Source organism: Leguminivora glycinivorella, chromosome 11 (genome assembly GCF_023078275.1).
Source record: "Leguminivora glycinivorella isolate SPB_JAAS2020 chromosome 11, LegGlyc_1.1, whole genome shotgun sequence".
NCBI classification, from domain to species: domain Eukaryota; kingdom Metazoa; phylum Arthropoda; class Insecta; order Lepidoptera; family Tortricidae; genus Leguminivora; species Leguminivora glycinivorella.
Window position 1 is genome coordinate 2,287,694 of NC_062981.1, and position 12,886 is coordinate 2,300,579.

At 40.9% G+C, this 12,886-nt stretch overlaps 1 protein-coding gene across 4 annotated transcripts in view; it reads right to left on the bottom strand.

Moving 5' to 3' along the window:
* Positions 1-12,886, bottom strand: part of LOC125230981 (Ig-like and fibronectin type-III domain-containing protein 1) — a 375,479-nt gene that overhangs the window by 26,210 nt on the left and 336,383 nt on the right. For all 4 annotated transcript variants that reach the window (XM_048136304.1, XM_048136305.1, XM_048136302.1 and 1 more), the window contains 7 exons: positions 11,741-11,954; positions 5,510-5,635; positions 4,667-4,847; positions 3,972-4,106; positions 3,414-3,604; positions 2,371-2,512; positions 1,809-1,938 (listed from right to left, as the gene is read on the bottom strand). In XM_048136304.1, coding sequence (XP_047992261.1) covers positions 1,809-1,938; positions 2,371-2,512; positions 3,414-3,604; positions 3,972-4,106; positions 4,667-4,847; positions 5,510-5,635; positions 11,741-11,954 — 1,119 coding nt within the window. The remainder of the gene's footprint in view (positions 1-1,808; positions 1,939-2,370; positions 2,513-3,413; positions 3,605-3,971; positions 4,107-4,666; positions 4,848-5,509; positions 5,636-11,740; positions 11,955-12,886) is intronic.

Below are 12,886 nucleotides of genomic sequence, written 5' to 3' on the forward strand. Positions count from 1 at the left end.
GAAATTGTGAATTTAAATCTTATGTATTGCCACGGAATGTGCTTAAAGGTTAGGATATGCCTACAAAAATGAATATTATGTGAATAAGTGTGAATATCTCCTGTGTACTGACCAAACTGTGGCAATGAAGACAATGAATTTACTATTATGTGAATTTGATGGAATAACTGTGAATATGAATATAATTGAAATGTATGAATCGATGGAGCAGTTGCAAAAAAAACAAAGGAATGTGAATGGAATAGAAGGAAAAGGAACGATCTCACTATTTCGTGCTTCCTCCTTCTGCGCTGACTGCTCCTGAATATGATGGATGGCTGCCGCTGTTCTCCACTGGATTGCTCCTGGATTGGTCTGGTTGGTGCTGGATGGGCTGGATTCCGTAACTGTCTGATGGTTACGGTGAATTCCCACTGTAGTGAGATGCTCCGTGTGTCCGGTGGATGCTGTGTATGAATTCACTCGTCGCTCCTGACTGATGGGACGCGATGAGTGGCAGCTCCGGAACTGGCACGTAGCTGGATGTGCCCTACGCCAACCTGGATGACCCACGGCTTCGCTGAAGAAAGTCCGTTGAATATGTGGAGCTCGACTCGGTGCCACAATCTTGCCCTCTCGCAATTCCGAAGGCTCGATGGACCATAGAAAATCCAAATTACATGGATATGGATTCCAAATTGTAAAAAATGTGAATAAATGCAAATTGTGAGAACAAAGAAAAGTGACACAGTGAATGTCGTTGGAGAGCGGAACAACGAACAGTAACAGACCGTAAGTTTTTGAAAGCTCAAAGCTGTCAAATTTGAATTTTGAATATTGCCATAGGTAAATTTGTGCATAGAGATTATTTGAATTACATATTATTATGTGACTTTAAACAATATTGATATTTTATTTAAAAAATACAAATTGAATAAATAATGAATTACCATGAATGCTTAATGAATTAAAAATAATACAAATGATTTATAAATGCGTAATGTCAACTTGAATTAATACAATATTGAATATTTGAATGAAAGAATATGAAAATTGAATATATTATTTAACAATTATTATTTGAATTAAATTAAAAATTAATGAGTTATCAAAAATGAATATAAGAAAAAGGATTAAAAACTAGGGGTTTTTAAACGATTCTTAACAAGTGAGTAATATTTTAAACGTTGAAGACTTCTCATACTTAACTATTACTTATTTTTAGAAACATCTAGAATAATTGAAGAGGTGTGCCTGTTGATTAGAGATTAATTTGTTGAACTTACGTGTATGAGATCTTCTCGTTAGGATGCGAGAACCAGAACTGCGGTGGTTGCCACGTCAGCGTCAACCAGGTCGACGAGTGCGACGGCACAAACAGTAAGTACCTACGTGGTTGAATTTTCGATATTTTCCCATATTTTTTCTTTTTTTCGAGAACATCCAGAGAAATCTTAAGTTGAAGCGTGAGTATCCTGGGTACGTAGCCAAATGCACAAACGCTCTCGATAATATCTGTTTCGTAGCTATCTACCGTGACAGAGTGACAGACACAGACGTGACAGAGTCAGAATGCATTTCTGTCGGCGTCTGGCGTCGACGATTGACATTCGCCTACGCCGGCAGGTTGCCGAGTGACAGGTTACAGATAGCGATCTTGGCGACGAGAATGAAGTTAAAACTTCCAAGTTAAACCAACGCTTAACGTCATTCTCGTCGCCAAAATCGCTATCTGTGACCTCTTTCCAGTTACCTTCCTTTTATTACATAAATATCTGTAGAAACTGGCACAAAAGAAGTTTGGAGAATGTTTCTTTTTTTTTACTTACGTGTATGAGATCTTCTCGTTAGGGTGCGAGAACTGCGGTGGTTGCCACGTCAGCGTCAACCAGGTCGCCGAGTGTGAAGAGACTGATAGCGAGTGCGGGGGCGAAGGGATGCCGGAGATACTCTGGTCCGCTGTGGAAATTATGCTTTGGTTAGTATATCTTGTAAACTAGTGTACAGTGTTACAACACTTACAACGTTTGAAGACGCCATTTGCAACAGCAAAAATAAACTAGCAAGAAATTTTCGGAATATTCTCCACATGATATTCAAAAAATTGTTTCCACTGTAAGGTCAAATTTTGCCACGCTCAGGAGAAAAAGTCAGAAAGTGGACACGGGCTCCGAAGCATCAGCTGAGAATGCCATCGAAAAAAATACTATGGTTACACAGAAATAGACAGCGAAATACAGAGAAACTAAAGAAAGTAATCATGGTTACGTGAGTTGTAGTGATGTTTATCAGAAGTGTACAGCTGGCAATTTAACAAGTGTGTTTGTATGTATGTTTGTGTGTGTGTGTAAAAAAGAGAGGGGTTGGGGGAGAGACTGAAGTGGTACTTACGTGAGTTAGATGTGATGTTGATTAAAAGCATGCTGCTGGGGAGGGAGGTGCCGTGTTCGTTGACAGCCACGACGAAGACGTGGTACGTCGCGTTCACTTCAAGGTTGTCTATGTTGGCCATACTGTCTGTTGTGTTGATTTGCTGCAAGAGATAAAAAACTGTAAATCTAATGGTTAAGACGGGTGGAGGATTACAATTTTGAAATAGGCTAACCCCTATTCATAAACGTACGCAAAAGTTATCAAGCCGATATAGTTCCTTATGTCCCTTTCTATCCACAGTTTCTATCACACCAATAGGTACGTCGGAAAGGGACAAACGAACTTTATCGGCTTGATAACTTTAGTGAACGTTTGCAAGTACCTATAACACACCTAAAAACTTAACATGGAATATATACTTTGTCGTAGATTCAATGTTCAAAACTGAAAACGTAAATGGAAGTAGCTACCTAAGGCTACATGTTATTGTTAATGAGTTGCCAGTGAACGAAATACGATATCGTGTCGATTTTCATACTTGAAATATTTAGTCTAAGAAACCTGTCGCCTTGTTGCCAGTTCGGTTGGATCAGACAGCGGCCTATTAAATTTCACCCATCTCTCTTCTTCTTACCCCTTATTCCCTCAATGCTAAGGATCGCGACAAGTAGATACCATGTCTCCATTGAATGCGGTCATATGCCGTGTGGACTGCACTGCACTAGGCTGCCGCCAGTCGACTACTTTAATACAGTTAGACCATCTCTTAGGTGCCCCACCCACAACTATGAGCCAGGATACTAAGAAGAATATCCAAAAAGACCTTACATTGTCCAGCTGCAGCGTATTATAATATGTAGTAAGGTTGCGAGTTGTTGCCGACGCGTTGCCAGTGGACGACATATGATATAGGATGTATATCATTGGCACCGTCTTCAGAGGCGGACCAGTCTAAGAATCCTGAAGCCTTTGTCACCAGTTGTTACACCAAACAACGACCTACTATTTCTCACCCAGAATTACAGAGCCTCCTTTAAGAAAAATATGCAATAAGCGCTTACATTATCCAGCTGCAGTGTATTATAGTAGTAAGGTTGCGAGTTGTTGCCAACGCGTTGCCAGTGGACGACATACGATGTGGCATTGGCGCCCTCTTCCGGTGCGGACCAGTCCAAGAATCCTGAGGCTTTGTCGCCAGTGGTCGTGATGATGGCGTGGACTTCACGTGGTGGGCCGGGTAGGAGGCCGGTACCTAGGAGATGATTACAATTAGAATTATTAATTAAAAATGTCGTAACATTCATGCACGATTCGTAATCAAGGAAATGATTTTCGAAATAGGTGAAATACCTAAGCTTCTCTATAGTTGTTTTGGAATTGTAAGGCTCCATTCACACTTTCATATCGAGTTAGCGCTTGCGCTCATTAATATGTACCAAATATTAAGCAGATATTTTGCTTCTGGAAAAAACTCTCTTCAGTTTTAATCGCATTGGTTCCATCCTACTACATTTCCAAAATATGATAGACGGATATTGTCTTGTCAAGTAGTATTTTCTCAGCATCCATCAGAGCAAGATACCCTAATGACATCAGACAAAAGCTGTGTCAAAGTGTACCTTCTTCGAAGCACTGCACGATGTTCCCGATATAAGGCACGCAGGTGTTAATGCCGCCGGTGTACGCGCCGGCGCAGACTCCTCGGCAGTTTGCGGGGACGCCGCGCCGTTCGCAGCAGGATTCGTGGTTGCGACCTGGTGGGAAAATGTTTGAGGAATAAGTTGGATGATTTAACTTGTTGACAAGGAGAAAAGTCTGCAATTGGTGCTATTAGGCTTAGAATAAATTAAATTTAAAGTTGGATGATGATTGTAGTAATACCAATTGAGATTCGCTAATCGAGGTATTGAGTCTCTAATGGTTCCCATAAAGTCTTCGGTCATAATGTATCGTTTGTCCACATTTTCGTTATTCATAATATGGTTTTTCTCAGAAACGCGTAACTTTTCAGGATTGCTATAAAACAAACCTAACCTTCCTATCTGTAGGTAGATGACCTTCATGAAAACCCTGAAAAGTTAATCGTTTCAGAATTATGACTAATGATAGTAATGATAATCTGGCGATGGCGATTATTACATTATGAGTTTCAATGATTATGTCAAACAAAGGGATCTGATTTGTTTGCTACTGTGTACCTATTTTTAATGGCTCGGCTGTGACGGTTGTCTAAAAGGCAATAGCGGCGAGCGGCGGTCATAGGTTGGAGCGAGAATAGTAAAAGTTATACAGTCTTCTTGTTATAAATACGTACCTCCAGCGCCACAACGTAGTAATTTATGGAACTCCTGCGCACAGAGCGGCGCCAGCGCGCGCAAGTCGGACATCTTGGCGTCGTACGTGCACAGCGGCATGCACACGCCGGCCACCGCCACTTGCTCGCAGCACGCCGTCACGTTGTACGAGTTCGATTGCTCCAGTTTTTCTTCGACGGCCTGTGGAATGAGATTTTGAGTAATTTACTATTTTGGTTCAGTAATCGCAAATGAATATCTAAACCATGCTTAATTATTTTTAAATCGGGACTTAATCGCGTATAACTACATATTAAACTGACCGACCTCCAACGTTTCAAGGATGGCGTTGTCCCCGTGGTCTCGGAGAAGACTGGCTTGAAATGACATTGACATGCGATTAAGTCCCGATTTAAAAATAATTATGTGTAATAATCGTGAAAGTTTAAATCAGTGTTAAACCATGCTTATTTTTAAGGAACAGAGAGGCTTTTTTTAATTAGCTTCTTTTAGTGTCCCACTGCTGGGCAAAGGCATCCCCTCGTTTTTTCCACTCGACCTGTTATCAGTGTTTTCCTACCAGTTTGGGTAGAATGCGTCTAGGTGGTTCCGCCATCTCTTTGGCCTGCCCGAACCCCGGCCTGCATCGGCTATGGTATTCCGCGGGTCCCATCAGTCTGTCACCATTTTGGCCCACCTTTCCGGGTTATTATTAATTTAATCCAAAATGAATCTTGGCGTGCGAACTGAGAGATCACCACCTGTCCCGATCCTGCGGGGTTAGGTTAGATGTTTACATGGGAGCGACTGTCTTTTGTTCGTTTCTATCGCTTCTGGTAGGACCAGTGGGTTAGTATACACACCTGACTCTGAGTCCTGAATATGAGTCTCGGGGACGCGTCGCCCACGCCGTGCTCGTTGACCGCCTCGACGTAGATCTCGTAGTCGGTGTTCGATTCCAGGTTCTCCAGGATGAACGGTGAGTGGATCTGGGAACAAACGCAGTTTTTATTTTACCATTCTCTGGGCATGTACGATTTGTGCACGAATGCCAAATGAGGGTTGTCTAGAACTAGCGATTACGGAGCAGGCCCCGTAGCCGAATGGCATTTCTGCGACGCGAAACGCCACCGAAAGTACCGAAACGCCGCAGAAATTTAGTCTGGCTCTGTCGCGCCAATACGCAAGAGCGATAGAGATAGATAGCTACGAAAGCGATAGTATCGTGAGTGTGTCATGAGCGTTTGTGCATTTGGCTGACGACGACGCACACAGAGCCGCGGATGGACAGACGGCCTGAGCGAAATTATAAGTTGACCTAATACTTGACTACGAAAGTGGAACTCTAAAATTGATTTTGAAAATTTAAAACTTCTGTGAAATTAAACAATAAATACTTATCGGCTGAACCTGTCTTGTAAGATACATTTTGTCTGACAATCATTTCGATTACAACGCATTTAAATTGGTGTATCTACACGCAAAATAACACAGACAAAGCGCGTTTTTGAATATACACATACATTTTAGTTAGTCATTTACAGTTTTACATAGAAGAAAATGTCATTACACTGCACCATGCAGACATGTACGTACGAGTGAGTTTAATTATGATCAACTTGTATTATTTACCAGTTATACATACATGTGTAGAGATTTTATGCTTACGGTATTTTTCATGACGACGCTGCAATAAAATCGGTGTATCTTGATTTGACGTTCATAAGTGCATATTATTATGCCCACTTGAAAAATAATCATCAAACACCACCAGGAAATTTCACTAATGAGAAATGATCCAACATCTATCGCAATTCAATAGCGTTCCTATCGTAAGACATATTAGTTTCCCCCTACTCATTAGTCGTTAGTTTTAAACGTCACTGAAACTAAAACCGCCATCATTTAGCAATTACGCGTGATAAGCAATAACCATTAATATTCAGGAACCTTAGATTACGGGATTTAAGGCTTATTCTTAAGCGATACGAATTCCACGTGCAGAGGGCATTACAGGGCCGATAAATTAAGCGATAATGCGGCAAACAGCCCTTCATCTGCGTCCACACCGTAACCGTCTTTACAGGGGGTATTTTTTAGAACTGGCAATATTTTCTCGATATGATAGGATGTATAAAACAACTAGCTTTTGCCCGAAGCTTCGCTCGCGTTAGAAAGAGACAAAAGGTAGCCTATGTCATTCTCCATCCCGTCAACTATCTCCTCTTAAAAAGTCAAGTCAATTCGACGCTCCGTTTTGCCGTGAAAGACGGATAAACAAATAGACACACACACTTTCCCATTTACAATATGAGTATGGATAATGGGACACCAAATATCATATTTCGATCAATCTTCTTTCATTTTTTTAATACTACCTCGGTGGCAAACAAGCATACGGCCCGCCTGATATAAAGCGATCACCGTAACCTATGGACGCCTACAACTCAAACAGTGACACATGCGCGTTGCCACCCCATTAGAAACTTAGTCGCAAAAAGTCTCTAATGCTTTTGTCGCCACAAAGCTATGTGTAGACGTAAGTGCGTTTTCACATTATCCGATACGTTACATTGAAGCCGCCATCTTTGATTTTTTTGCCTTTGAAATCCTTCCGACATCCGATATCGGATCGGATAATGTGAAAACGCACTAATGCGCTGAACTCTCGGAGCGGTGTGATCGGCAGGGCGAGCGAGCGTGCGTCCATTACGGCTCAGCCACGACATTGGTCTAGCGCGACAGCGGTGAGCGGCGGCCATACATTGGAGCGAGACACAGCGATGGGACTTTTCATTCGCACGTATGGCTGCCGCTCACCGCTGTCGCGCTTAGACCAATGTCGTGGCTGGGCCGTTATGCAACGTCAGGACACTTGTTTGATCTTCAATCGTTTGACATGCACGCCGCACGTCCGCCCCGCTGCACGCCCAATATGCAGGCCTTACACTTACGGCTCAGCCACGACATTGGTCTAAGCGCGACAGCGGTGAGCGGCGGCCATACATTGGAGCGAGACACAGCGATGGGACTTTTCATTCGCACGTATGGCTGCCGCTCACCGCTGTCGCGCTTAGACCAATGTCGTGGCTGGGCCGTTATGCAACGTCAGGACACTTGTTTGATCTTCAATCGTTTGACATGCACGCCGCACGCCCCACCCCGTTGCACGCCCAATACAGGCCTTATACCCGGCAACCTTCAAATCAAGAGTGAACAGGCATCTTCTGGGCGAGCTCACTCCATCGTAGGCCACGTCTTTGCCTTTGGCTAGTCTGTGGTCAAGAGTAAGCCCATTTATAATAATAAAAAAAAAAAAAAAAAATACTTAGAGAGCTCATAAATTAAGCGATAATGCGGGAAACAGCCCTTGATCTGCCTCCACACCGGCGCTAAGAGGATACAATTTACGAAATCCGCACACAAGATTTGTGTTTTACGCGGAGTACTTAAATATATCTTCATAAAAAAAGTCCTAAATTCAAAACTCCTGGGTGGCTAGCCGAATGGCACAATCGCTCACGAAACGCTCACGAAACGAAGCGCTAGTAGATATCTATCTCTATCGCGTTTGCGTATTGGCGCGACAGAGCCAGCGGCGTATCGCTTTCGTTTGGCGTCGGAGAAATGCCATTCGGCTACGGGGCCTGGTTAATCTTCGCTTAAATAACTCAAATCTTTACACGCATTGCGATTCAAGTTATGAAAATACTGTAAGAAGCAAGTGCGGGTAGTCTGAAATCTCGTACAGCTAGAGGATGTTGATGTCAACTTTAGCCAGTCTGCTCTAATACCACGGGGACAATGCCGCCCTTGAAACGTCGGAAGTTAATAGTGTTTAAAACATAGTAATACGTGATTAAGTCCCGTTTGCAATTTTAAATATGTGTAAAAATCGTGAAAGTTTAAATAAGTATTACTTTAAGAAGGTCTTTAATTCATCGAGAACTAAAAAGACAAAATTGTAGCGTATCTAAAAAGTTAAATACTTCCAGTTAAGCTATTAACTTTCCAGTTAAGTATTTTAGGTTTACTTTTCAATATCCATAAGATTGATTGATTCGCAAAAACAAAAAATCTGATTAAATTGCCCATTTTGAATGATGGCAAAAACTTAAACTTTGATTTCACACCGGTGTGGAGTCAGCTTTATCTTGCCGACAGACGGCAATGTCACCTTTAATTTATAGTTCCACGGAGGGCGATCCCTAATGAATGTATAATGAATTAATCCCTTCGGCTATACAAATCGTTGCCTATATTCGAGGCTCTTCTTCAATGGTACTCCTACGCCTTGACAAATGATTGTATCTGAAACATAAGCATTTTTCTGAAACCAAATTACGACGACAACAACGTATAGGGTACAATCTGCAATTTTTTTTTTCAGAAAATTGCACCTTAACCACCAACGTACAAGGTGCTATCTGCTACAAGAAAAAAATCGCAGATTGCGCTTTGTATTGTTGTCGTCGAAAAATTGGCATTCTAGTAAAAAAATTTGGCATAACATTCTGCAGAATTTTATAATTTTTTATTTATAACCATCATTTTTTTTTATTTATAATCTAGTCAATGTTTATTTACAGTCACATACGTTTTCCGGTGAAAATTCAAAACATTCCCAAATTTTATGAAATTTTTATTTGAGAATAAAAACAATAGTATCCAACGGTGTGGTGATATGGCACAGTAGGTTTAAACGATAGGTTTTGCCTCTATTTTTAAACCAAAAAAAGGCCTCAATGTTTGTCACATAAATACAGAAAAACACCTGAATACATTAACAAATTATACTTGATTTTGCATAAGTATTATAAATTCAATCAGGTTAGGTTTATAATTTTGAAATCAGGTGTATCAAAACTTCAATAATTTGAGTTATAGTTAGGGAATGCAATCTCGACGAGATTGGGGCCCAGGCGAGATCTCGGGAATTCATGAAACCAATCTCGCGAGATCTCGCCAATTTCGAGATCTCGCGAGATTGGCCGGTTTGTGGGTTTATTCTTGTAAATAATCACAATACAGCAATGAAGAAGGATAACAATCATAAGAATGATTGCTATTATGAAACAAATATTTATCTTGACTATTTTTTCAGATTTTTTTTGATGTATTTTACATTGTTTAACATAAATTAAGTACCTCACAACTCACAATATATTTTTAAAACTTTAAAGTATAGATTGTTATGCAAGAAAATAAAATAAAATAATTCACGAATGAGTAGAAGCGTGCCAATTTCGAAATCGTTGTCATGCCAACCGCGAACAAGTACACAGTAGAGACTACTTAAAAAATCTTTATTGATGAAGGGATAAAAATTTAACATTATAAAAATCAAGGTTATCCCTACCATCATTAAATAGACCCACATAAAAACATTAACTCTACTCAATTAATTATGAGTATTATGACTAGTTGACTACTAATAAATTATTACATTATATTAGACTACCAATACAATACGCTTCTTAAACCCGACAGTTAAATAAGAAACTAAAATAGAAAGAAAAACGGAAATATATACATAAATATCATTAAATAAATATTATTTTTCCACAGATTGACTTAGTCCCACGGTAAGCTCAAGAAAGCTTGTGTTGTGGGTACTCAGACAAAGGCATACATAATATACAAGTACTTAGATACATAGAGAACATCCATGACTCAGGAACAAATATCTGTGTTCATCACACAAATAAATGCCCTTACCGGGATTGAAATCCGAGACCGCGGCGTAGCAGTCAGGGTCACTACCCGCTGGGCTAGGCCAGACCGGTCGTTAAATATATAATAATAACATATTACAATATATAGTAGTGTGACTATTTAAAAAAGAAATAAAAAAATATATAATACAATAATTTGATTTTTTGAGTGTAAAATAGAAATTGTTATTGGTTGCCTAACAAACGAGAGCCGTAGTGAGGTTTTTGTAGGCTTCTGCTCTCTCGACATCCAACAAAACTCTGTGCACGAAAATTCGTAAAATAGATGGTTATATACACACAGCCATAAGTGTAATACCATAATGGCGAATCACGCAAATAGGTCTGGCTGACACCTTTCGAATTATTTCGAAACGGTCTGAATCTGTCATTCGTTGTTGAATCTCTCGATCTCTATTGAGTTAACAAGTTGGCGAGTTCAGTTAAATGATATAGTTCATATAAATCATTTACAGCTTGGGAAAGAAACATGACTAGTCATTTCGCGAGCTTTTTATGCTTGAGTTAAATCTCGTTGATCTCGCGAGATCTCGTCAATTTTTCGGCCGAGATCAATCTCGCTAAAAATGACCGAGATCTCGTACAAAAGAGATCTCGCGAGAACGAGATTGCATTCCCTAGTTATAGTGTTTTGCTACGGCAGCTCAAGGCTGAAAGCATATTCAGGTTAAAGATTAATGTATGGCGGCGGCAGCCGTGACTTTGCTCCATGTGGCCAGATTAAGATTTACTGAGCACTCTAAAACATAAGTTTAAGCCTGCGTTTGCCTAGGGAGATGACTAAAAGTCTAACCCTTTTAGGTTTTGAGTTTATCAAAAGATGTTAATGTAACTTTAACTGCACGTAAGTAATTATTTTCTAGATAATTTTCTTGTGACCCTTTCTGTTCATCTTTCAATTTGATTAACACCAACTTTTACCTCGAAGCAATTTATTTACTTTCAAAACTTTATTTTATCCAAAAAGTTACCTTGAGCTGTGTCTGAGTATGTAACCTTGCAGCACTCTCCTTGAAATCCTTGCATCACTCAGTATACCACTTAAATCTAGTCGCTACGCTCAAGGTTAAAGTTTGGCATAATTCGTTTGCTCAACACGAAGGGTTCAACAACAACTTAAAAAAAAAAAACATATTCGTTACCTTTTCCAGCACTCTGTAATCATCTCCTGCCGCTACATTGTACTTACTGAATAGTAACAGGCAATACCAATGGCGTAGTAGACCAAAGCACTACAGCATAGTCTGTGTCAAAGTATGTTACGGCATACTTGGAGTAAACAGTTGCTGTCACTGGCAAAGTGCGATGAACTAGTTGCTCTCTCTGTCATTATAACATTAAGATATTCTATTTCCTCACCTTCTCTAGAACTCTGTAATCATCCCCCGCCGCCACAGCCTTATAATGCAGATTGTAGTACTGCACAGTATCAGGTAACGCCGCAGGCTGAGACCAATGCACCACGGCATAGTCTGTGTCAATGTTGGTGAGGTGCAGTCGGGTAGGGGGGCCGGGAAGTACCCCATAGCCTTGGAGCAAACAGTTGGTGTATGATGACATGTAGCGGAGGCACCTGCAGAGATAAAAGTAAGATTAAAGGTCCGCTTCTCAAGTTTTGAACCAGGTGCAGGATAAATATTTGGTCGTTTAAAAGTTGCATGTAGGGCAAACATGTACCAATTTTGCTGTTTGCAGGTTATGGTTGCTACTACAGACTGGAAGACACGATTCTGTCAAGCTCTGCAACATGGAGAATGGTCCATACCATTCACCAGTCTCCTATATGCCTACAACTGACGGATAAAGTAAAATACTTACTTGAAGTGATTGAAGTCAAGTTTTGTCACATTGCCACCGCACAACGGTAGACAAAATTCTGGCAACTAGCTCTGCAGCAGGGGGAATGGCCCATTCCATTCACCAGACACCCGAACAAGGTCGTCCCAACACATACCACGCAGGTGGCCAAATAAGACTACTGCTTACTAATGGATTTCGATAGATGTGATTGAAGTCAACAAGGTTCGTCACATTGCCACTGCAGAGTTGAAGACAGGATTCTGGCAACCCTGTAGCCCGGAGAATGGTCCATCCCATTCACCCATTCACATCCTCCCGGCCCAAATCATGCAGATAACCAACTAAGCATACAATTGAAGGATATAGCAGAACACTTACTTGAAGTGATTAAAATCCAGGTTTGTCACATTGCCGCTGCACAACGGTAGACAGTATACTGGCAGCTAGCTCTGCAGCAGGGGGAATGGTTCATTCCATTCACCACACACCCGAACAAAGTCGTCCCAACACATACCACGCAGGTGGCCAAATAAGACTAGGTACTGCTACTAATGGATTTCGATAGATCTACACTTTGAGTGATTGAAGTCAAGATTCGTCACATAGCCACTGCAGAGTGGAAGACAGGATTCTGGCAACCCTCTAGCCTCACGGAGATTGGTCCATCCCATTCACATCCTCCCGGTCTAAATCATGCAGATAACC